We start from the raw sequence: 24,374 nt of genomic DNA, 5'->3' as shown, positions 1-24,374 counted from the left end.
AGCGGTATCAGAAACGAACTGGTGTTTGAGGAGCCACGTCTTCATTATTGCTGTTAGATTGCACCATTGGGGGACAGATTTGATAGATTTTAAGTGAGACATAATGGGTGTAATTAGCAAAACATTATTTTCACATTTGAGAAAATTATGTCAAGTTTTCCAAATGAATGAGAGTTCTGAATTCTACAGAATCATTTCTGTGTTTTCCTGCTTTTCTCCTGGATAAGTTGGGTCTAAGAAATGGGCCGGGGTGGGTAAAGGAGTTGTCACTTCTAAGACGGGTGTGTATAAACCCCAGCTGACTAACGTCGTTTGATCACAGGTGGCTATTAATACTCAAACAGGAAGGGGAACGACAGCTGGCCTTCCCTTCTTTTCCTTTGTGTTTGAGAAATTATTTTTTCTTTTTCCTGCCCCAGGAAATGGTAAATTTTAGACAAAATTCATCCCTTTAGAAACTTATGTTAAGGTACAGTGGTGTAATCTAATATGAAAATGCGCTTGTTGAAAGTCTGAAGTTACTCACTTTTGGTGTCTGTGCCAAATCTGTGTGTCTCCCTTCCTTTCTCTAATCCTGTGCTGTATGTTTCCTCTGTGTCTGTGAATTATGCGAATTCTGAATACTGCCCTCATTAACACTTTCTAACTTTTCTCTTTCACATTTCCTTCCTGGATTTGCCGTTTCCTTCAGTCTCACCTCAAGGTCAGTATGCTTGTCCTAAAACAAAGATATGTAACAAAACATTGTATATTGACATTGTCTTGAACCCTTGTAAGCAACTGAAAGAATAAAAGTTACCCCAGGAACAAGATGTCTAGAAATTCAGGTATGAGTGTAGAAAACGTCATGAGTGTTAGATTGATTGGAAGAGTGGCGTTACAGTTCTACCGTTCGAGGTCGTGAGAGTGGTCAGAGAGCAAGAATCAGGCCGACCAGATTTTGACTGAGAGAGAAATGAAGGGGAAAAGCAGTCCCTGGTGAAGCGAGGAGTTGAAGATACTGCTTTAACTTTGTTACAGTTTCATCAGAGACACTATGGCTCTTAACACTAGCAGGTTAAGTGCAACATGGATGCGGGAGAGAGAGGGGCCACAGTCTAGATGTGTGTAAGAGCCTTGGAGTGATTTCACTGCACAGATGTACGCATACCCTTTCAGTTTGGGGGTTGTTTTGTGACTGCTGAGTGCTGGCAACAGAAACAGCCACCAATGCTGCTGTTCATGTGTCAGGGGCTGTGGTGGAAGCTTCACAGGTTTTATTTCCGTTGATTTCCCCAGCAGTCATGTAGCAATGTTTGCGATTTCCATTTTGCAGGTGAGTAACACAATTACTGAGCCCATTAAGTAACTCAACTATCTTTATTACTAAGTGAATTAGTAAGAGAAGCTGGCAGAAAACAATCGTAAGTCTTCATTTTAAAAGTTGTTTATTCTGCCTGTGAGCCATGGCAATGTAAAATCATGGTATGAGAATTTCTGATCAGGTCCAGGAAATGATGTTGTTAATACCACATGCATTTTACCTTGGTGTTCAGTCACTCAGTCGTGCCCAACTCTCTGCGACTCCATGGACTGCAGCACACCAGGCTTCCCTGTCCTTCACTGTCTCCCAGAGTTTGCTGAAACTCATGGCCATTGAGTCGCTTGTGTCATCCAACCATCTCATCCTCTGTCACCCCCTCCTCCTCCCCTTAGTCTTTCCCAGCATCATGGTCTTTCCAGTGAGTCAGCTCTTCGCATTAGGTGACCAAAGTATTGGAGCTTCAACTTGAGCATCAGTCCTTCCAGTGAATATTCAGGGTTGATTTCCTTGAAGATTGACTGGTTTGATCTCTTTGCAGTCTGGGGACTCTCAAGAGTCTTCTCCAGCACCACAGTTCAAAAGCATCAATTCCTTGGCATTCAGCCTTTTACCTTTCTCCTAGCAGCGGTTTTCTAATATGTTTGCTGTTTATAAAAGCACTTGTCTCTGATTCTCACAAATAGCATATAGATTACACAGGGCAGATCATTATTCTGATGAGGATCTGAGACTAGGGAACATGATTTCTACATCTAGGGTCAGCTGCCTAGTTGGTAGTAGTTGGTAGTAGTCCTTAGATTTGAAGCCACATATTCTCATTTCAGCCTCAGGGCTTCTCATATGATACACACTCTAGCCTAGGAATTAATCTGAGCTCTGGGGTCCCATACTGCTCAGAGGTTCTTATGTACCTTTCTCACTGCGATTTTCCCATCTGTAAAGTTGGGGTAGTTCTCTCCGATCTGAAGGGCTGTTGTGAATGTTGAATGAGTTAATACAGATAGCCCTTGGAGCAGCATCTGGCACAGGCTAAGCAGTCAGTAAATGGAGCTGTTGTGATCACTCCTTGTTGCTTTTTTCTCAGAGTCCTGTCTGGTCCGGGATCCAACCACACGGTGCCCTTGATTCCTCTCAGGATTGATAGCAAGTACAAAGTAGAGCCCTCTGCAGAGCTGTCTGTGTGCAGAAGATGAGGAAGGAAGCCTTGTTTCTTCTGTAATGATATTTTCAGACTCTATTTTTCAGGTCCTGAAATTTCTGTTACAGGTAGAAAGATGAAGTTGAGGCTTTTTTGGAGAAAAAGGTTTTCTTTCCCTTTTCTGTTCCCTGATATTTATTCTCAAGATTTAATGATATATTTTTAAAAGTCCTCTTACCTTTGACTCTTTTTAAAAATAAACTGTTTGTTTAGGGTATGATGAGTTTGTTAATAAAATAAAATCTTTGTTTTGTAATTACTTATAGGAATCTGATTCATGAAGGGGTTCTTCAGTCAGACTTACACCATCCTCTGCTTTTTCTCTGCACAGCGGCAGTCTCAGAAGGTCTGTCTTTGCTCGTCCTCCCCTTGCTTTTGTCAGAGGTACTGACGTCCCAGCTCTGTTCTGAGGCTAAACTTCCTGTTCGCTCCTTCCCTCTGACCAGTTTTCAAAACCTTGTTCCGTAAATTGAATCCTCCTCTTCCTCCTCCTCATTTCCTTTGTTTCTCTTCTTTCCTTCCCATAGACTACCAAACAAAGCATAATCTAGTCTTCCCTCCCCTTAAGGAGACGTGTGAGCAAGCGTTCCATCATCTTTCCCTTGGTTTCAGTTCACCACAGTATCTTACTTTAACCTTTTACATTTTCTTTCCCATTTGCACAGTCTCTGAAAGAATCATTTATGCTCGATGCCTCCACATTCACACTTCCCGTTCATTTTCCAGAGCAATATAATTTGGGATCTTCTCTCACTGCCAGGCTAAAATTTCCTCAGTGACATACCTTTTGCCAGATTGAGTAGCCTTGTTTGTCTTGGACCTGTCTAAAACCTGTCTTTTAGGTTAGGTTGGTGACCATCTCCCTTCTTTTTGAAACTGTGCTTCTATAATTTATGTGACATTATTTTCTGCCAGCTCTCTTAGCACCTCCTTGACAGTTTTTAGCATATTTTGCATTTGTCTTTTACACATTTCTTAATGTTCTGTAAAAAAAAAAATTCCCTTTTTCACCTAAGTTATCTGTCACTTGACTTGTTAACCAGCAAAGACTTGTTAACCACTTTGACTCTTTTTAAAAATAAGCAGCTTTGTTAATATGATGTTTGTTAAAAAAAATTTTTTTTGAAACATTTTTACAGAACTCTCCGTGAATAAGCTGTTTTTGTTACAGAAGAAATCCTAAGTGTTTGCAATAAAAGTAGCAAGCACAAGTGCCACATTTTAAAAGTGATTTTCCAATTTTCTACTTTAAACATTTTCTCTACATTGTAGTAAATCAGTTAGGGTACTACATAAGTAATTCCAAGTCTGAACACAAGTCAGCTTTAGTAGAAAAATATCATGAAGGTTTTTGCTTTGTGTGTGAGGACTTTCTAAATTAAGCTTCAAGTACGCTCACATTTTTACTGGGAAGATTTATTGCTTTGTCCCACATTTTGTCCTTTGCATGTATTGATCTAAATTTTACTAAACAAACCGTTATGAAAGGCTCCAGAAGAATTTTTCCATGGAAGTCATTGGTGTAGACATAATTCTCTGAGTTACAAGTTATGTTAATTATAATATTGTAGCTGTTCATTTTTATTTAGGGTAAAAGCCATTACACTATACTTATTCCTAAATAGGTTTTTTCCAAGTAAGAAAAAATGCAACGAGTTTTGTTCTTCCAGTGGCAAGGATCATTTTGGCTGTATAGTATATTAAAAACCCTCTTTTCACTTCAGAGTGGAATTTAATGCAGTATTTTTTTCTTCTACATAGAGGCATTTTAATTATGGTTTTGTTAAGTACAATTGAATAGGTCATCAAGAGAGTTTAATTTACTGATGTATTGGATGTTTAGATAACTCTATTATATGACTTTGGGCAAGATGCTTAACCCTCCACTGTTTGTTTTAGCCTGTTTTGTGTTAATAGTGACAGTTACCTGTAGTGTTGGTGTTTTTGTGTCTCCGCTAAGCTTTTCTGCTCTTCCTCTCTTGTCCTACCCTGCCCTCCTCTGTCCACCTTTCCATTCAGTACAGAGCAGAAAGATTTTATTTAGAGTGACGATGACCGAAGGTTCACACTCGGAATCCTTAGATGCACATCTGTTTAGTTCCTGTTCAGTGACAACCCCAGAGAATGAATACAAAGAACAGATTCCATGTATTGACGAAAAGATAGGATTCAGTTCACAATTCATCTTTACTTTTTTATTGTATAACAGCAGCTTCAGCTAAAGGCAAGACATTGAGAAAGTGAAGCCTGTAAATGTCATCTCTGTCACTCTTTGATCTAAACAGATTGGGCTCAATATTATTATTACTCATGCTTTATTTAGCCGTGACCTCTGCAGACCTCTCTTCAAAACAAATGTTTGCAATCTGGGGGATGCTTCCTACTGTGTTAAGCCCAGAGTCCCTATTTTATTATGCAATAAAAGTTAAATAAAAAAAGTTTAAAAGTCTTACTGTTTTGAATGATTCACTGGTAGAAATAAGCGTGTGAACACAGACCTGTGCTGATCCACCAGAGTCTTCCACTAAAGAGTTGAGTTTCACGCCATCACACATTGAGAAGTGGTAAACGTTGTTTTTCTAGATCGCAGTTGTAGATACCTACCTGGTGTTCTGTAGGTGAGATAAAGCTGGTGAATCCAGTAGAGAAGGGAGGAAAGACTAATTTTCATTTAGTCACAATTTGAGTTCCTGTAGGGGTGCCGGATTTAGCAAATAAAACTTTGAGATGTCCAGTTAAAATTGAATTTCAGAGATAGAATGGATAATTTTTTGTATTAATATATCCTATGAATATTGAGATAGTCTTACTTAGAATATTATTTGTCATTTATCTGAAATATGAATTTGCCTGAACGTCTTGTACTTTATCTAACAAACTGCGGTGATCTAGTTTGGAGATTAAGCAATGAGTGTGAGAGAACATGCCACAGGCTGTCATTACCTGATTTTAAAGGATGTTAATTAGATATAAACCACGGTGGCTTGTTTTCTCATTGTTAGTTCAGTTTATTGATGCAACTTTTGGGCACAGTTGAGTGGATTTTTCTAATTGTCGCATCCTCCCCACTACCATCATCCCTCTTCGATTTGTTTCCAGAAGTTTGGAAATCTGATTGTATCATTTCCCTTTCTTAAGTCTTTCACACTTAGAATGAACCTCAGTTTCCTTGCTCAGCAGGATACAGTTATATGGCCTTTGTTTACTTTCGGCTTCCTTTTTCTTTGTTCTGCTGGTCCGACTATGCTGCAGTCACACTGTGTGTGGCTTCCCCCAAAGGGACACACTCTCCTTTTTTTCAGGGCTTTATCCCCGCTCTTCTCTCTGCCTAGTTACCTGGACCAATCCCACAGGAAGTTCAGAGGCAGGTCATTTTGCAGGAAGCTTTTGCTGATCACTACTGCCACCCCTGCCCCCTTCCCGGGGCCCTTTCCTAGCACTTAGCATATCCTGTATTTGCTCGGATGCCTGGGAGATACTTGAGAGCAGAAACTGTTTTTATTCATGGATTGATATTCCTAGTGTTTGATACGTGAGAGTGGAGTTCAGCCAAATACTCGTCTCCTTAATGAGTAAGGAAAATGTGATGGGCTTAGCAGAGTGTCAGAGCTCAGGTAGATGGAGGTCCTCTTGCATTGCAGAGCCCAGGTGCTCTTGGGCTGCACCTTACGCATATTTCTTGATCATTAGTCATGATTCCACTCTTCAATGAGATTAATCTTCTCTACCTGTGACCTGGAGTTTGGTCTGGTCTTATCTAGTGCAGAGGCAGTGGAGTCCAGTAGGGGGCTTCAGAAGTAGATGGAATGACCTGTTACTTAAGCTATGGCCTTAGATCTTTATGCCATAATTTTATATACGTATATGTTACATAAGATGGTTGCATGGCATCTCCAACTCAATGAACATGAGTTTGAGCAAACTCCGGGAGACAGCAACAGATAGGGAAGACTGCGTGCTGCAGTCCATGGGGTTGCAAAGAGTTGGACACAACTGAGTGACTAAACAAGGTTACATATAGCTTTTGAAAGTTGAAAATATTTAATAATGGTAAAATTAGAGTTGTGTTACAGACCTTTCTTTATCAGCCATTCTGCAGCTTCATAGCATTGATGTCAAGAGCCTGTTTTCATATGCCAACAAAAATCTCTGAATTGGTTTCCTTCTTCTGCCATCTCACTCTGTCCCAGGCCTCTTTCTGTTTTATGTTTCATCGTGCTCCACAAAGTACTCACTTGCACATGTGCTCCCGGAGTACCACGGTTAACAGCTAGCTGCTATTGGCATGGAGAGCTTGGCCAGGTTGGGAGGATTTCACAGCAGGAACTCTTGCTGCTTCTGAGCTGTTCCTTGCATCGTGGTGTCAATGAATATATACCTTCTTTCCTGTGCACGTATACGAAGAGCTTGAGTTTTCTCCCCTTATCCATAGGCAGGTGAAGGACCAGAATAAGAAAGTGGCCAGCCTGAAGCACAAGGAGCAGGTGGAGAAGAAGAAGAGTGCCCAGATGCTGGAGGAGGCCCGGCGGAGGGAGGACACCCTCAGCGACAGCTCCCAGCAGCTACAGGTGGGCAAAGGCCCGGGCATGGGGGCTGGTGGGGGGGGGGGGGACCAGGCCCTGCAGGGCCCTCCCCATGGGCATGCGGCTCTCTGCATCCTCACCCTCTGCTCTTTTTCCTTCTAACCCTGCCTGCTACCTTCCTCTCAGTCCAGCTGTTTAGCAGTAAAGGAATGGCTTTCAATAGAAAAGGCCAGTTTTATTCCACAGCTTTATTGAGGAAACCTGAGCAAGGGAGAAAATCTGTCTCCTGGAGGGAATCTGCCTGCTTGGTGAGTTCAATGTCCACGGGCCAAGCGGGGTCTTCACGTGGTCAGCATCGAATGCCCTTTTCCTTCAGTAAAGCACATCATTCATCTGGTGTGTGTCGGGTTGCCTTCTTTTTTTCATGTTCCTTTCCTTCCCCCACCTCCCCTTTTTTCCCTTACTTTAAAAAATTCAGTTCAGAGACTGTGTTTCACAGTCATGAAGAATGTATTAAAACATACTCTTCTATTTCACTGATGTTTAGACCTGATTATTCAAAAGATACTTAAACCAGGCTCAGTACCAAGAGTAGCAGTGACCATACCAGTGCCAGCTGGGTACCCAGGGCTGGGCACCAGGGCAGTGTTCCTGGCAAGCCTCTGTTTCTAACCTTCACTGATCCGAGGGGCAGATGGGTTTTACATATTTTATAGATGAGGAAACTGTCTCAGAGAAATCGAATTACTTACCCACATGCACACAGCCACTTCCGGCTCAGCTAGCATTTGAACTGAGACTTCCGGGATCGCTAACCTGTCTGAATGAAGGTTTAAGTTTTAGACCATGCCGTGAACAGTGGAGATCTCTAAAGCTCCTGCCAAGACCACTAGCCACTGCCAGCTTGTGTTTCTCTAACTGGTACGATAGAATGCTTATGCCACACTGCATGTGAAGTCGCTCAGTCGTGTCCGACTCTTTGCCACCCCATGGACTGTAGCCTACCAGCTCCTCTGTCCATGGGATTTTCCAGTCAGTAGTACTGCAGTGGATTGCCATTTCCTTCTCCAGGGGATCTTCCTGACCCAGGGATCGAACCTGGGTCTCCTGCATTATAGACAAACGCTTTACCGCCTGAGCCACCAGGGAAGTCTGATTACTGGAGGATTTGGAGGAGTTAACTGTTATGTAGAAGACATTTTTAGCTTTTATAACATTCACTTCTGACATGAAAATCTGACTTTTTAATTCCTTTTTTCATTCTTCTTATATATAGCTTTGATAACATACTCCTTATAGAAACAGTATGAATTTCCTCAGATGTACCAACTTTTGAAAAAAGCCACTACCAGTTTTCCCTCACTCTTGCCAATAACAGTTGATACTGTAAATTTTTTCCTCTTATTTTTTAGTGCCAACCTGATGGGTGGAAAATGTTTAATTTTTGTTTTAATTTATACTTATCTGATTTACCAGTGAGGGCTGAGTATTTCTTCATGTCTTACATTTTCATTTGTTTAACTAATATAGGTAAAATCTCTCTCTCTTTCATGATGTCTTTTTCCCTGTGGGTTTTTTACTTAGTTTATCCCTGTTTTGAGAACAGGTAAATATTTACCTATGAATATTTTTAAGTTGTTTCAGTCTTTCATTTATAACCTTTTAATTTAAATAATTTTAGGTTATTTTGTGTGGTGAGGGTCTTATGTTTTCCTTCATTGCTAACAATTTCACTAGAGTATTTATAAAAGATTATTTCACTGCTCCTAAGTTTGAATTGATGTCTTTATGTTTTATGAAATTGCGTAATAATTAGGCTGTTTCTGGATTTCAGTTTAACCTCATTTCTGGACTAGGATCACAGCCCCTCCCTCACCTGTTCCATGTCTCATTGTCCCCTCCACACCCCTACCTGATGTCCTCTGCGCCCATCCTATTGTTGTAAACCGAAATGTCCCCTTTTCATCATCTGTCAAGTGGTACGATAACCCCAAAAGTGCTCTCGTATGTCATCTCTTACTTCCTCTTTATATGACTGGGCAAGCTAAGTAAGTCAGATTATCTGTTTATGTATTACATACAGATAAAACTAATTTGTAGTGGATGAGGACTTTCCAAGGTTCTCAGTAAGTGGCAGATGTTAAAGTTATGAAAAATGATAGCTGATGGCCATATGTGAGAAGCACGTAGATGCAGTTCATTCAGACATGTGACAAGAGCGCTGAAGTGGGGTCCTTTGGTTTTGATCTCAGCTCTTCTGCTAACGACTCTGCTGCTTGTTTCTTAATTGAGTCATTGCAGGTAACACCCCAGTAGTGGTGAGTATCACTTGCACCCTAAGGTCACCTCTAAATAGAAGTCCCCACTGAGGGATCCTGGGGATTCTTGGAGAAGCGGCTGGGGGTAGAACCTTTGAAGGGGACCAGGGGGTAGGAAAACAGTTGATGCAAGGTTTGTGTTGTACAAAGTTCTTGTTACCTGAATTTGTTTTTAAGTTTCTAAATAAACATACAGGTCCATCTACTGATATTTTCACGAAATAGGTGAGGTGAAGGGAAGGAATTATTTAGTGTTTCCAGTGTAGATATCATAATAATTCTAGTATTACAAAATATTCTTCCTCATGTTAAAAAGACATGCTTTATACTAATGACTAATATTTTGAATTTTGATGATTAATGATTAAATTTTATCAGATGCCACCTTGGCTTCTAGAGATTAATTCTGCTAATCATGTTAATAAACTCATAGTATTTTTGTTGTTGTTGTTTGCGAAGAGGAAAACTAGTTTAAACTAGAAGGTTGGTTTTTGCCTTTCGTTATTCAGTGACTGTCAGTTATGGTGTTAAGTTCATTGGTGTCCTCACTCTTTCTGGCTACATTTTGCCACAAAGTGGTGCTATTACTTTTCCATTTAACTTTCTTTATTCTGAAGATTAATACACATTTTTAAAAGTTTGTAAAGCACACACATGCACAGTGTGAGTAATACATATAAAATAACTGTCTCGAGGAATCGGAACACGACTGATATCCCAGAAATCATATGTATATTCCTTCCCAGTCATCATTTATTCCCTTCCTTCATCATTGACTTTGATTGTTCTTTGCTGTTCTTTACAATCTGTGTATATATTTTTGAAAGTATAGGTTGGTTTTGCAAAAGAAAACAGGAACAGTAAACTAGAAACTAAAGGGAGCCGTTGCCTTAGGGAGTGGTTAGAGGATTAGGAGCAAAGGAGGAAAAAGGGATGGGCAGTCAGTTGAAGGAGAAAGTGACTCTTCATGTATCTCTGTGTAGCTCTGACTCTTAATAGCCGAAATTGTTTCCCATCCTCTTAAAAACTAGAGAAACGAAACCAGTCAAGATGTGGGGTTGGGGGAACCCCACTGGGGAGGACAAACACTACCCGATGGACCAGTTTTATAAGTGAGCAACATAACCAACCTCACAGGAGTGGGGAAGGCAGGAACGAACTTAAGGAGCTTTGGGAGCCATTTTCCTGAATCAGTTCAGTTCAGTCACTCAGTCGTGTCACGCCAGGCCTCCCTGTCCAACTCCCAGAGTTCATTCAAACTCATGTCCATCGAGTCGGTGATGCCATCCAGCCATCTCATCCTCTGTCGTCCCCTTCTCCTCCTGCCCCCAATCCCTCCCAGCATCAGAGTCTTTTCCAATGAATCAACTCTTCGCATGAGGTGGCCTAAGTATTGGAGTTTCAGCTTTAGCATCATTCCTTCCAAAGAACACCCAGGACTGATCTCCTTTAGAATGGACTGGTTGGATGTCCTTGCAGTCCAAGGGACTCTCAAGAGTCTTCTGCAACACCACAGTTCAAAAGCGTCAATTCTTCAGCACTCAGCTTTCTTCACAGTCCAACTCTCACATCCATACATGACTACTGGAAAAACCATAGCCTTGACTAGACGGATCTTTGTTGGCAAAGTAATGTCTCTGCTTTTGAATATGATTAGTAGAACATAAATGTCGTGATAAAGAAATACATTGTAGACAATAAAGGCTGGGTTTTTTCATTATTAAAGAAGGAAGCTGCAAGTGAGTAAAGTGGAAAGATGTAAAGGGCTGAAATCAGGAGTACTTGTAAGAACTCACGGTGTTAAATTTATGTACAGACAAAGAAGTACAGAGATGCTTGTGTGTGTCTGCACAGGGTTATTATAAATGCATGTATTTCCTGCCTCTCTATTTTAGAAGCAGTAAGTACACCTAACACCCAGATTTTGGTTTCTGCACACTTTCCTCCAGTAAAATGAACTGAGGTATCTTATAGAAGCAGTCGATTGCAGGGCTGGGGCAGGGAAAGACACGTGAGCCTTGACAACCTTGTGGTTCCAGAGCGTGGGAACGTGCTCACCTGAAGGAAGATGGGGCCTGTGGGAAGACCACGCAGCCAACCTGGAGGAACATGTCCTGTGCTGAAATAAGCTGAGTCAAGAGCAAGCAATGGTAGTTTTTTAATTTAATCCATCCTATGAAATAAATATCCATGAGTCCTTACTCATGTAAGTAAAGTTGAACAGGATCTGCTTTGCATTTTGACGGTGCTTTTTACAGTATTTGTATGCAGATTAGAATAAGTGTGGTTTTGAAGAAAGTATATGCCGGCACTTCCCTGGTGGTCCAGTGGGTACAACTTCATGCTCCCAAAGCAGGGATCCTGGGTTCGATGCCTGGTCAGGGAACTAGATAACCCAGGCTGCAACTAAGACCCAGCGCAGTCAAATAAAATATTTTTAAAAAAGAAAGTATATGTGAATAAATACGTGTTGCACATGTGCTTTGAGTAAATAGTGATGATGTAAGATGATCAAGGTCTCGCCTCTGAAGGAGCTCAGATAACAGTAGGAGGCCCCATAGTAAGACGAAGGTGGGAGTCGAGAGGGCTTTCTGGTAGTGAAGAGAAGAAAGAAGAGACAGTGAATTTGAGATGAGTTACCTAGGTCAGAAGGCAAGACTCTCTTACAGATTGGAATGTGGGCACTGAGGGAGAGGCAGGAATGGGAATGGCTTGTAGGCTCCTGGCATGGGGAACTGTGTGTGTGCCAGTGCTCAGTGAGTGATGGGTTAACTGCAAGGCTAAGACCACCAGGTTCTCCAGGGAAAGAGAACATGTCCTTTTCCAACAAGCTGTCTGAGAGCTTTCCTGCTGGAGGTTTGAGCCAGCAGTGGGGTGTGCAGATTTGAAGTGTAGAGAAGCCTGGTGGTGGTAATTTTGGAGACTTGAGCTCAGAAATCGTATTTTGATTTGTAAGAATCAGACACCATCTAGAGATAAAATACTAACAGAAGAATTTGGAGTTAGAGCTGAACCCTTGGCATCTTCACTGTTTAGAGCTAGAGTAATTAGGAGAGGTGCTCAAAGCAAACGAAAATGAGGAGGCCAGACGAGGCAGGAGAGGAAAAGGAGGTATAGCACCCCTGAGGTCAGGGGAAGACTGGGGATGCTTCCGGGAGGCTGAGAAGGAAGTCAGCATCCATGCATGCTCTGGTCTGCTGTATCCAGGATGGTCAAGAGAGGGTACTCAGCAATCCCTCCAGGCTCAGTAAGGGGGTGCCTTCCATTCTGACCTCTTGACCTTGGGTGCCATAGATGGTCCCGCATCCATCCAGACACTTTCCTTGACCAGTTTTTCTGTTGATGCTCACCTAGATTCACTACACCTTTCAAGATCTTTGGAGTATCTGCTTAGATTTATTGAATATATGTGACTGTTGTAAGACATGGTTACACAATGGGTCTTTAAAGGGTCTCTGCCACAACCCATGCATACTAACATTTAAACCGTTTTACGCTTCCAGCCGATACTCGCAAATGCCAGGCATGGATGATGAAACAGTGAGCACAGACTGGAGATGGAGCCTTTCCCACCGTTGTGTTTTTCCATCATTGCTCCTCTTCTGTTGACGTTCTGCAATGAGTTTCGCCATACTTTCCCCTACTCAGGAATTTAGCTCTGTATTAGTTAAAGTCAGTTCTAAGTTGTTTCATTCACTTCTATAAGCCATGTTTCCCTGTAATTGGCTAAATTGGAAAATGGGAACCCACTCCAGTATTCTTGCCTGGAAAATCCCATGGACAGAGAGAGGAGCCTGGCGGGCTGTGGTCAATGGGGTCACAAGAGTTGGACACGACTTGGTGGCTAAACGACAACGGCTGTCATCGTCCTCAGTAAATGTTTATTGAGAGCCCATTATGGAATTGTCATTTCTCTGAGTGCTGTGAGGAGAGAGAGAAATAAGAATTATTTTACTCCCTGTGAATATTAGATATGCTTTTTAAAGGCACATTTTTGTGTGCTGGATATGTGAAAAGATGTGACATTGTGCAATTCATGAGTAATTGCCATCTGAAGAGCTTGGAATTACATAAACCCCAGCAACGGAAACCTCCCAGATAAACAGCATAGGGAAGCAGGTCTTAGCTGATCTGACCGATAGTCATTTTGGGATTAGAAAAGCTTTGTATTGAAAGCCTACCCATCTTTTAAGGTTCAGATCAAATGTCCCCTGCCTGGTGAAGCCTGCCTAACTCCTCGCAGTGGGAATTAATCACACTCTGTGTTGCAGTTCCATTACAGTTTGTTGCTGCTTTAATTTCAGAGCTCATTTTCTTACCTTGTATTTACTACATGCTGTTAGTGTGTGTGCTGTCTCTCTTGCATATTTGAGTTTGGGAACCCTGTCTTGGTACTTTGCACATTGTTCTCTATAGAAAACTGTTCACTGATTTCATTTGCATCAATAGATGTCAGGAACTGTTCATTCACAAGCATCTTAGCCTGGCCTTGGGAGCTTCAGTCTTTTAAGTATTCTCCAGCTCATTTTTAGGTGAGATACTCACTAGCATAGCTACCCTATACTATACAACCTGGTGGTGTAGGTCTTCCTTAAATATAGTTTATTGGCTTTCTGATGTACACTCTTTCATTTAGGCAGTCTTTCTGTGAATTTCTAGTTTTACCACCTAAAGTTTCCGGCTTAAAATGAACTTCTGTTCTGGTTACTGTCTTCCCTGTTGTTCCACAGCCTCTGTGTTTAATTATATTTTACTGCTTTATATTTTTCAGTACCCTGTTTCAGAAATCTTCTTTGTGATTTATTTTTTTTCTTTTCCTTTTAATTGGAGGCTAATTACTTTACAATATTGTGGTGGTTTTTGCCATACATTCACATGAATCAGCCATGGGTGTACATATGTTCCCCGTCCTGACCCTCCCTCCCACCTCCCTTGTTTGTGATTTAATCCTCCCTTCCTTCCCCCTTTTTGTCTAGTTTGTATCTGCCTTAGGTTCAGGGCTATTTTTTTAAATTTCTTTTTAGCCTTTCTTAATGTTTTGCATACATTAAAAAAGTGAAAATGTCAGTGGCTCAGTCGTGTCCGACTCCGCAACCATAGGATTCCCCGGGCAAGAATACTAGAGCAGGTTTCTATTTCCTTCTCCAAGCGATCTTCTCGACCCAAGGATTGAACCCAGGTTTCCTGCATTGCAGGCAGATGCTTTACCATCTGAGCCACTAGGGAAGCCCCAAGCTGTTCATTAATTACAGCTGTAATTATTATAAATATTAAAAATTTAGTTACAGATTTTAAAAATCATGTCTAATGATCTTAAATTTAGCATCCTAATATTCTTGAAAATTTTCACAGGTTACCATTACAAGCCTCTCACATTTTAATGAAGGAAGCACTGTCCTCCCTTGGTTCAGAATGGTCGGTCACCTTATGTATTTTTATTCTTTCAGCAGTGACACTTATTTTGTCTTTTGACAGTACTAAGGTTTTAGCCACATTCTAATACGGCAGGGCAGACTGAACTGGGAGCAGGGGGCTCACATCAGTAGTGTTTGGTGCTCTGTGTTTATTTATAACAAAGCTGGTATCTAGATTTAACCTTGCGAGAGGGCACTGTCAGGCAGACTGATGGGCCTGCTGAAAAGACATGGCGGATTCCACAAACCAGCTGTCCTGAGACCAGTGAATATTGAGGACAGAGTTCAGAGAAAGTAGAGATAGAGGTAGGAAAAAGCAGTTTTCCATGTATTTAGGCATATTCTCCTCTTAGGTGCCGAATCAGTGAAACATTTGTGTTTTCTTCAAAATTACATTTTATTTGCTCTACCTACAAAAATTTTTTTTCCTCCATTTTGGTAAAAGACTTTTTTTTTTCTTTTAAATAAAGACTACTTATCCTTGGTTTCTACATTGGCCATGGGGATAATTACTTAAGAAAACCGTTTAAAAAATTAAGATGGATACCTTTCTAGAAAGAATACGTGATGTGTCACATGCCAGATGTTACTGTTCTTCTTGTTTTTGTAAAAATAAATTTTGACTTCTTAACAGATCTTCTCAACCTATTTAAAGACTTAATTCTGCATCATTTCTTCCATTTTGGTTAATTTTTTTCTTAGGGCTGCTTCTGTCTAGAATGTGAGCATAGGTGGCTTTTTATGGAGTTCTTAATACATTTAAATGGAATTAGGGATTACACAGGAAAAGTGTACATACTACAGATCAGCATCTGTTTTTACACGCGTGTGGATAGCTGCTGAAATTAATCCAAAAATTATGTTTTCCTGCAGGTAAAGCACCGACTCATACTGTTGGCACATGTGTAACTTGTTAAAGCTTTTAGCTCAAAATGTGCCCCTTCTTACCATTTAAGAAAAAAGCAAAACAAGTCTTAAAATTATTTAAAGAAATTCTGCCATGTCTGAAATGTCCTCAATAGATACGTTTCCCCCTGGACAGAATTCAGTTCCATTGGATAACCAGTGGAATTTACTGAAAGAATGTTTACTGATAGTACAATTGTGTGGCCTGCTAAGCTGTTTCCTTTAGTTAAGTTTAGCCCTATTCTATGGGAACTTTTAGTCACATCATTTGAGCTTATTTCAGGAATGCGCCCCATAAAACGATGAGTGGTTAACGTTACATTTGGCAGGAAAATTCTTAAAAGTACTGGGGTCTCCTTCAGTGAAACAAATGGTTTAATCCCTTCCTTTGTGTTATCGTGGAAGCTCCTCCTCTGAATTTGGAAGGTGAAGAGCCCTTAACAGAGAGCAGAAGCAAGTGTCTATGCAGCCCCTTTGCAAAGACCTCAGAGACAAGAGACACCCTCTTACGAACAACATCAGTTGTTTATTATGTTAAGTAAAGGGTTATCTTTGGGGTTTTTGGTGAAGACTTGGAAAAGGTGTGCTTGTTCTTTTTATAAGCATTATTATCAGAGGAGATGTCCTATGATTAAGTAAACCACACGTCCTTGCCCAAGCTTCTGATAATCAGCTACCAGAATTTTCAAGATGAGAACCTGGCCACCTATGTGGGCTGTTTGTCCTAGATGTTCTAAACACATTATATATAAAGCATTGCTTTTCGTGTATATGTTTCCATTTCTTTAATGAAATGCACCTGCTTTTGTTTTGACTTTGATTTTTTAACAAATTGAACTGTGGGAGATATTTGAGTGACTTTAAAGAGAGCAGAGAAGAACATATCTTTCGTTTTAATCCAAGGCATTTCCTTAAAAAGTAGTCCGTGTGAAACCAAATTCTGTCCCTGTGTTAGGCTAGCGTTCCTTTCTTAAAATTGACTTCATCAGTGCATCTGGCTTCAATTTTGTACCACCCCACCCCACCCCCCACCTCACTAAACATCTGAGAAATTGGCCATTGAATTCTGACATGTTGAATGATTTTAATGAAATCTTCCTCATGTGTATTTGTGCTTGGGGGTTGAGAAGGAGGAAGGAAGGGTAAGCAGTGGGGTAGAGGATGATAAAGAATTGCCGTCTCTTCACATTAAGGATGATGGATAGCGGTTAACATTAGTATCTCTCGGCGCAAGTTAAACTCTCCGGTGAGTGCCATTTACCCCAGAGGAAGCGGCTCTCAACGTTCACCCGAGTGAGTGACCTCCACCGGCAGGACCAGGGACAGGGCGATGAGTGCATCGTGCTGTTACCTCCAGTGTCCTTCATGAAGTCTGCACTGCCCTTCCTTCTGCTGCTGAGAAAAGTTTAATGAGATCCGTCCGTATCAAGTGATCTCTTTTTATGTTACTGTATTACTGAGTCTTTTCTTTTCATTTTGAGGGAGATGTTTGAAGGGAACAAAAAATTAATTTTTAATTGCCGCGATTCCTTTTTTTTCCCCCTTTTTCCTTTGCTTTTCTTTCTGAACGTTTGATCTGAAGGCCAGGCAGTGGGGAGTAGTCTCACAGCTGGCACAAAGCTGATGTTGACAGAGCCGATGTCAAGAAGCAAAGTTCAGAGGAGGGAAGCAGGGGGGTGGGATTATGGGATTTGCCAACAGGTCCGCCCTGTCTTCTTGTGGAATTGCCTGAGCAGAGTTACAGCTGTCACAGCTTGTGCCTAATCTTGTGTGAGTGTAGGAGGCTTGCTGTTTAAGAGTCGGAGGAATTCTTCGGTAGCGTCTCTTCTCCTTTCTCCCTCTCCCATCTCCCACCACCGCCCCACCACCACCACCCAACTAGTCACAGAAACCTCCTCCTCCAACTCTTTCCTCTATGAGTGAAGGGGTCGCACTGGAGCCCCGCTAGTAAGTAGAGGTGGCATAACAGCAGGCTGCAGTGCCTAATCCAGAGCCAGAGAACTGGCCTGTTAGTATTGATGAGCATACACATGATCTATGGCAGCTGACATAAAATTCTACAGGTACTGCTTTCATTTGAAGTGAAAGCAGTTACTTAAAATGGTGAAGCGTGTTCATTTACTGTCTCCACCTGGCTCTTTCCTGAGTTGTCTGTTGCACACAGGACACGTCTTAAGTTTAGGGTTGCACGAATCAGTTCAGCCATGTGAAAAGTCAGTTTGAGAGCCAGTGAATGAAAGTCTCTTTCTCTGCTTAGCTTCCCTGACCCCAGGCTGCCAGATTCACATTTTTCTTCCAGATAGCAAATGCTAAAAAGTAGATTAACTCCAAACAGGACGAATCGGCCCTCTTTTTGTGGTTTCAAATTAGATTCGTTTTTGGCTGAATTTTGTGACTTTTCCTCCTGTCTGCCTAAAGAGTAGATAGACTTTATGCTGAAAATTCATCCGGGATCAGGAGATTACAGAGGGCAATACCTAAGGGGAGTCAACAAGACTCTAAATACTTCATTCTCGTATTTTCTTTTAAAAAAAAAAAAGGGTCCGTTCCCCAAAGAAAGGAATTTCACTGAAATGTGGAGGAAAGAGGAGCCCAGCATGCTGCAGTCCATAGGGTGGCAAAGGGTCGGACACGACTTAGTGACTGAGCAACAACAACTTATTAATAAACCTCTGTTGTATAGCTATCTAGACATTGACCCAGTAGTTTTTTTCAGTTGAACTTTGATTGGCATGTTGTTGTGTATTCCTAGGACTGAATTGTCATTGACTTAAGTCGGAGTACTCTTTATTTTTTACCATAACCACAACAGCTGTCATTAGAACTCAACCCAGTTGCAGGTTTTCTTCTAAATCTTGACAGAATGCATATTTTGCTAATCTCATATCCAGTGATACGCTGATATATAACTCAGTTTTGTGAAGTCTTCTGAATATCTGCCTTTCACATTTTTGGTGTGTTTGGGTTTCATTTTAATTTAGTGTTGTTTGGTTTCCACGCTAAAATAATCTCCTAACCAGAGCTATCTCTTCAGTAAGGGCTCTGTTGTCCAAACTGTTAGGTTTCTCTCAGAAGCGCTTTGGATAATCGCTGTCTTCATTCTTCATTGTTTCATTAGTAATCCACTTTTCTTATGCTGGAGCCATATCCTTGGGCACCATGAAAACTGTCTTCCAAGACGGCCCCAGAGCATCCTCACCTTTTGGTTCTCAGGCCCTTGTGTCTCCTTGTGTCAGGATCAGCCCTCGTGCATAGTAGAAAGTGTCAGAAATGACAACGTGTGACTTCTGAAGTTGGAACAAGAGACGTAGACGCCCTGCCCTCCTGGGTCACCTGCACTGAGGACTGCCAGGCGCCATGGGGAGAGGAGCCTCAGAGGCCTTTTGCCAGTGGGCATCACCAACTTGCCCCTGTGTATGGGGAAGCAGAGGGCTGAACCCTGGCTGACATCTCAGCTGTCCCCCATCAGAGAACCTGGAGCCAGAGCTGTTCGGGCAAACTGCTCCTGACCCACAGAAACTGTGTAGACAAACAATTTGTTCTCCATTACTATAAGCTGCCAAGTGTTGTGGTAACTTGTTATAGAACAATAAATAAAAAATAAGCACTTTATATCCGAGGTATTAAAGTGATCCGCCACAGGCCTGAATTCTTTTTCCTTGCAGTTCTCAGTTTGGTCTTCTCTATTGGTAGAAGAGTAAATGCTACTTGAATTTGTTAATGTTATCAGTGCAGTAGTTTTCAGTCACTTGTTAGAGCTCTAGGCAGTGTTTGTCATAAGAATTCTCAGCTAGTAATTTATATTTGTATAATAGGCCATGTTTGCATTTCTGATAGAAATCCATATTTACTTCCCCAGAACTTCCTTCTGAGCTTGTATAGATTATCAGGGCTAGTGGTTTTGGTTGGCTAACCAAATTACTCATCCTTAGGCAGACCAGTTACTTACATCCAGTTATCATTTGTAGTTTTCTTGTATGAGATTGAGAAAAATCTTTGCTCTATTTAATTCATTATAGAAAAAATCTTCCTTTTCATTTCTTTTAAAAATTAGTTTGCCAACAGTATGTATGTAGAATATAATCTGATTGATCATGCTGTTTACTTAACTTTTTCATCTAGGCTTAACTTCAGAGGGAAAGAGAATGTTTTGCTATTGAGTCTTATTACTTCAGTTCAGTCACTCAGTCGTGTCCAGCTCTTTGCGACCCCATGAATGGCAGCACACCAGGCCTCCCTGTCCATCACCAACTCCCAGAGTTCACTCAGACTCATGTCCATCGAGTCAGTGATGCCATCCAGCCATCTCATCCTCTGTCGTCCCCTTCTCCTCCTGCCCCCAATCCCTCCCAGCATCAGAGTCTTTTCCAATGAGTCAACTCTTTGCATAAGGTGGCCAAAGTACTGGAGTTTCAGCTTTAGCATCATTCCTTCCAAAGAACACCACTTCATCAAAGCTGGCCTTGAGCCCAGTTTAGAGTGTAGTTCAAAAACAGCTTTGTGTTTTTACCTAATCAAGCCCTAGCTACCTGTCTGCCTAACACAATTTTCTTCTCTCTGTTAATGGAGAAAGTCCATCACAGATTTCTCTTGCTTAATTCACTGGACGCTTTGCTCTCAATAACAATATACTTCTTGAGCCTCTTTACTCTTTCTTCCCTTGTCTTATTCTCTCTTTTGTGTACACACCTTTCTGTCCTAGATTTATGTCTGAAGAAAAGAACATTTTATCAGCAGATAGCCCTTTTCTTGATAAATAGGCTCTCTTTGGGTTAACCAATTAGCCTCCTTCACCAAGTCTTCCATCGTTTTCCAGGACAGTCTCCGTAAGAAGGATGACAGGATTGAAGAGCTGGAAGAAGCCCTAAGAGAGAGTGTGCAGATAACCGCAGAGCGAGAGATGGTGCTGGCGCAGGAGGAGTCAGCCAGGACCAGTGCTGAGAAACAGGTCTGCAATTTTGTGCAGTTACAGGCCATGCTGCTGGGTAAAGGAAAGGTAAAGCCCAACCAGTGTAGTCTAGGTGAACTGTGCATAACATGTGTTTGCAGGCTTTCAAATACGCATCATCGAGTGTAAGTATTCAGACTTAAATAAGAATTGAAGTATAGTCATGAAAGAATTGATTCATGTTCATGTAGAGGTCTCTGCTCTAAGTGTCTGGGGCTGACTTGTGTATATTGATGTGTATGCTGACACATACATCTGATGAGATGAAATGGAATTTGCCTGTTTGTTACCAGACTAAGCACAACTCTACTTTTAAATGGGATGGGAACACATACACATTTCTGAGTCAGACATGATTCAAAGAGCAGGACATGTCTTCTGTAGTCTGTCTTGTCCACAGGAGCAGTTAAAAGTTGTGACAAGTTGAGGTTGATGCCAGGTGTGAGGGACATTGGTGTCGTGACACCTGGAGTCTCAGATCATTGTGTCTCCACCTGGAGGTGACAGGGTAAAGAATTCTGCCGCTGTCCATTTTCTCTGTTTTTATACACCTTTTTAGAGCCTCATACCCTTGCGTTAAACTTTTTATTAGGAAGAATAAAGGTGGGAGGTGTGAGAGGAAGAAATAGTTTCAGCAAGTGAAGGCTCTCACCGCAGTTTTCTCAGTGTCGTTTCCATCTCTTTGTTGGAGAAGCATAAGTGCTAAACCAGGTGAACAGTGTTCACTGAGAGGGTAACATGACTCTTTCGGGGAGCCCTCTGCTCAGACCACCATGGCTCTTTATGAACTAGGGTAGCTCGTAGCCGGGAACAAGGGTGCCTTGCAAAGCAGACATGTCATGGTGTGCCCCAGGCAACCCCCTCACACGTTAGGCACAGGCATGCAGCTTCTTCAATGTCAAGTGTAGAAAGACTGACATTTATTAGCAAAGTTGACGGAAAATCAGTCTTCCCAGAATGAGTTTCTTTTAGTGCCCTGTTCTTAGATAAATGCCGTGGTCCACTTTCTATTTGAGTATTAATGTACTATTAAACAGATCCTGGGGTAGTGGAGAGCCTCAGAGAACAGGGTGGTGTCAGCCATTGTCCCAGGGCAAGGAGGGATTTTCTTGGGTATTACCTTTTTTACATTCTTCCCTTTTCTTTTCAGAATATTCCCCCCACCCCTGGTTTGTTGTTGTTATTTTTCTGTCAAGGTTTTTTTTCTGCTTTGGGATCATTATTTAGTGACAAGTCTTCCATACTCTGGGCTTCCCTGGTGGCTCAGAGGGTAAAGCATCTGCCTGGAATGCAGGAGACCTGGGTTCAATCCCTGGGTCGGGAAGATCCCCTGGAGAAAGAAATGGCAACCCACCCCAGTACTCTTGCCTGGAGAATCCCATGGACGGAGGAGCCTGGTGGGCTATAGTCCACGGGGTCGCAAAGAGTCGGACACAACTGAGCGACTTCACTTTCACTTTTTCTTTCTTCTATACTAGGGGGCTTCCCTTGGGGACTCAGATGATAAAGAATCCACCTGCAGTGCAGGAGATGTGGGTTCAATCTCTGGGCCAGGAAGATCCCCAGGAGAAAGAAATGGCAACCCACTCCAGTATTCATGCCTGGGAAATCCCATGGACAGAGGAGCCTGGCAGGTTACAGTCCATGGGGTTGCAAGGGTCAAACATAGCTTAGTGACTAAACAACAACTTTTCTACCAAAGATCATGTAGAAATGTGGCGATTAGTAATAAATCACATATAAAGACCGCTGTTACATGTTCTTTTTTAGGCTATTGCGTGAGCTGCTTGTAATTTGCTTTCTGGGGCTGATTGATAATTAGATCAGTTTTTTAGTTTAGAGAGAAGTTGAGCAACGTAGAGTTTCCACATCCGCCTTCCTAAACCTCAGTTTCCATTTCTGTTAACATCTTGTGTTGATGTGATACAGTCGTTAAAATTGATGGGCCAGTAAGTAAGTAAGTAAAGTCACTCAGTCGTGTCCGACTCTTTGTGACCCCATGGACTGCAGCCCACCAGGCTCCTCAGTCCATGGGATTCTCCAGGCAAGAATACTGGAGTGGGTTGCCATTTCCTTCTCCAGGGATCTTCCCAACCCAGGGATCGAACCCGGGTCTCCTGCATTGGAGGCAGATGCTTTAACTTCTGAGCCACCAGTATTGATAACTAGTCCATAGGTTACATCTTGGGTCACTGTCTGTGTTACGCATGTTACAGGTTTTACTGAGTCCTTAATGGCATGTATCTATCATCACAGGATCCTAGAGAGTAGATTCAGTCCCTAAAAATTCCCCACGCTCCTCCTCTTCATCTCCTGCTACCCCTGCCTCTTCATCTCTCCCCACCTCCCCGCTCCCTAATCTTTTTCCTATAGCCTTTTCTGACTGGATTCTTTCCTTCAGCCTCTGCATTGAAAGTTATCCCACGTCTTTTTGTGGCCTGAGAGCTTATTTTGTTTTTTCTCTGAATATATTCCACCTCATGGATGTGTCACAGTTTTCTTATTCCTTTGCCTATTGAATAACACCATGGTTGCTTCCAGTGTTTTGCCAATTGTGAATAAAGCTGCAGTAAACATCCATGGTTTCTGTATGGACATCAGTTTTCAACCCACCTCGGTAAATACCTGGGGGTGTGATTGCTAGATTGTAGGGAAAACTATACCGAGCTTTGTAAGAAATTGGAAATATCTTTTGAAGTGGTTGTAAATAATTTGCTTTTAATTGCATGCCTTTTTCTTTCTCTCTTTCTTGTTTATCTTCTTTCCACCATTCTGCTTCTCACTGCCTATCTGAAGCTGTTGAGTGAAATATTGCATGAGACCCGTCATTTGGGCTTTAAGTGGTTTAAGGTATGAAGACACTGCTTTTATGTCTGTTCTTCTGGGGCCACATAACCCTCATCCACTGTCCTCTCCAGCTTTCATCATCTGTCCCTGTTTTGTTTTGGTTTGGTTTTGTCTGTCTTCTAATCCTACTGTTAATTTGCTTGAATGCATTAATTGTATGCACCAAAGTAATCTACAGGTATTTGTTTGAAATATCTTAAAATGGCTTTTTTGGCTAGGGACATTCTATTGGGTTGGCCAAAAAGTTCATTTGGTTTTAAGTACAAATAAAAGGCGGTATTAAAGAATGTACTCCCTGACAGAACAAACTTTTTGGTCAGCTGCAGTGCTCACTGTCTTCCTCAGGTCCAACATCTCTGTCTCTTGCCTCGATTTAGCCTCTGAGAAGAAATGCCCCTCCTGATAGAAGGAGGGTCTGTGCATCTTGAATTTCTCAAGGAGCAATGGGAAATTGGGAACCATCTCTCTCATTAAAACAAAATACAGAACCTTTTAAAGCGCGAGCAGAGGAAACCCATCAAAGGAAGATGATCCTTCCGTGTTTCCTGTGTTCTTACAGGACCCTCTTACTTACCCGTGTTCCTGCTACTTGCTGCCCTACGTGGAGACCACGCCCCACACTTAGGGAGGTGGGGCGATGATCCCGGGAAGGAAGCCCTCCCCTCACCTGTGTCAGCAGATGGAGAGGATGAAGGGACTCAATCATCCTGAGGGGAAACTCAGGGGGTCCTCTCACCTTCGCTTTGTTCTTTTCCACGTGATCTTCTTCTTCTGAAACTTCACACTGCTCAACTTGTGGCAGGTTTTGTGTTTTGTTCAATTCAAGAGTCTGTACGAACACAGAGTAAAATATTACTCCTTTGTAAACCAGTTTCAGAGTTGCCAGGCGGTAGAAGCAACGTCTACCTTCAGCAGTG

The 24,374-nt window shown here is 41.9% G+C and overlaps 1 protein-coding gene and 1 non-coding gene across 5 annotated transcripts in view; one reads left to right on the top strand and one right to left on the bottom strand.

Annotated features, from left to right (window-relative positions):
* ERC1 (ELKS/RAB6-interacting/CAST family member 1) overlaps positions 1–24,374 on the top strand; it is a 273,734-nt gene that overhangs the window by 114,156 nt on the left and 135,204 nt on the right. For 2 of the 4 annotated variants that reach the window (XR_005719751.1, XM_040233666.1), the window contains exons 13-15: positions 692–703; positions 6,934–7,069; positions 20,479–20,610. Coding sequence is in view for 1 of the 4 variants with exons in the window: in XM_040233666.1 (XP_040089600.1) it covers positions 692–703; positions 6,934–7,069; positions 20,479–20,610 (280 nt within the window). In the remaining 3 variants the exon portion in view is untranslated. The remainder of the gene's footprint in view (positions 1–691; positions 704–6,933; positions 7,070–20,478; positions 20,611–24,374) is intronic. The other 2 variants (XR_005719752.1, XR_005719753.1) reach the window with 1 other exon arrangement.
* Positions 8,101–8,173, bottom strand: TRNAY-AUA. Its single transcript has one exon. It is a non-coding gene; the product is annotated as a tRNA-Tyr (tRNA).

Source organism: Oryx dammah, unplaced genomic scaffold (genome assembly GCF_014754425.2).
Source record: "Oryx dammah isolate SB20612 unplaced genomic scaffold, SCBI_Odam_1.1 HiC_scaffold_29, whole genome shotgun sequence".
In the NCBI taxonomy this organism is placed as follows: Eukaryota; Metazoa; Chordata; class Mammalia; order Artiodactyla; family Bovidae; genus Oryx; species Oryx dammah.
The sequence above is the reverse complement of the archived record's forward strand: the minus strand, read 5'-3'. Positions and strand labels throughout refer to the sequence as shown.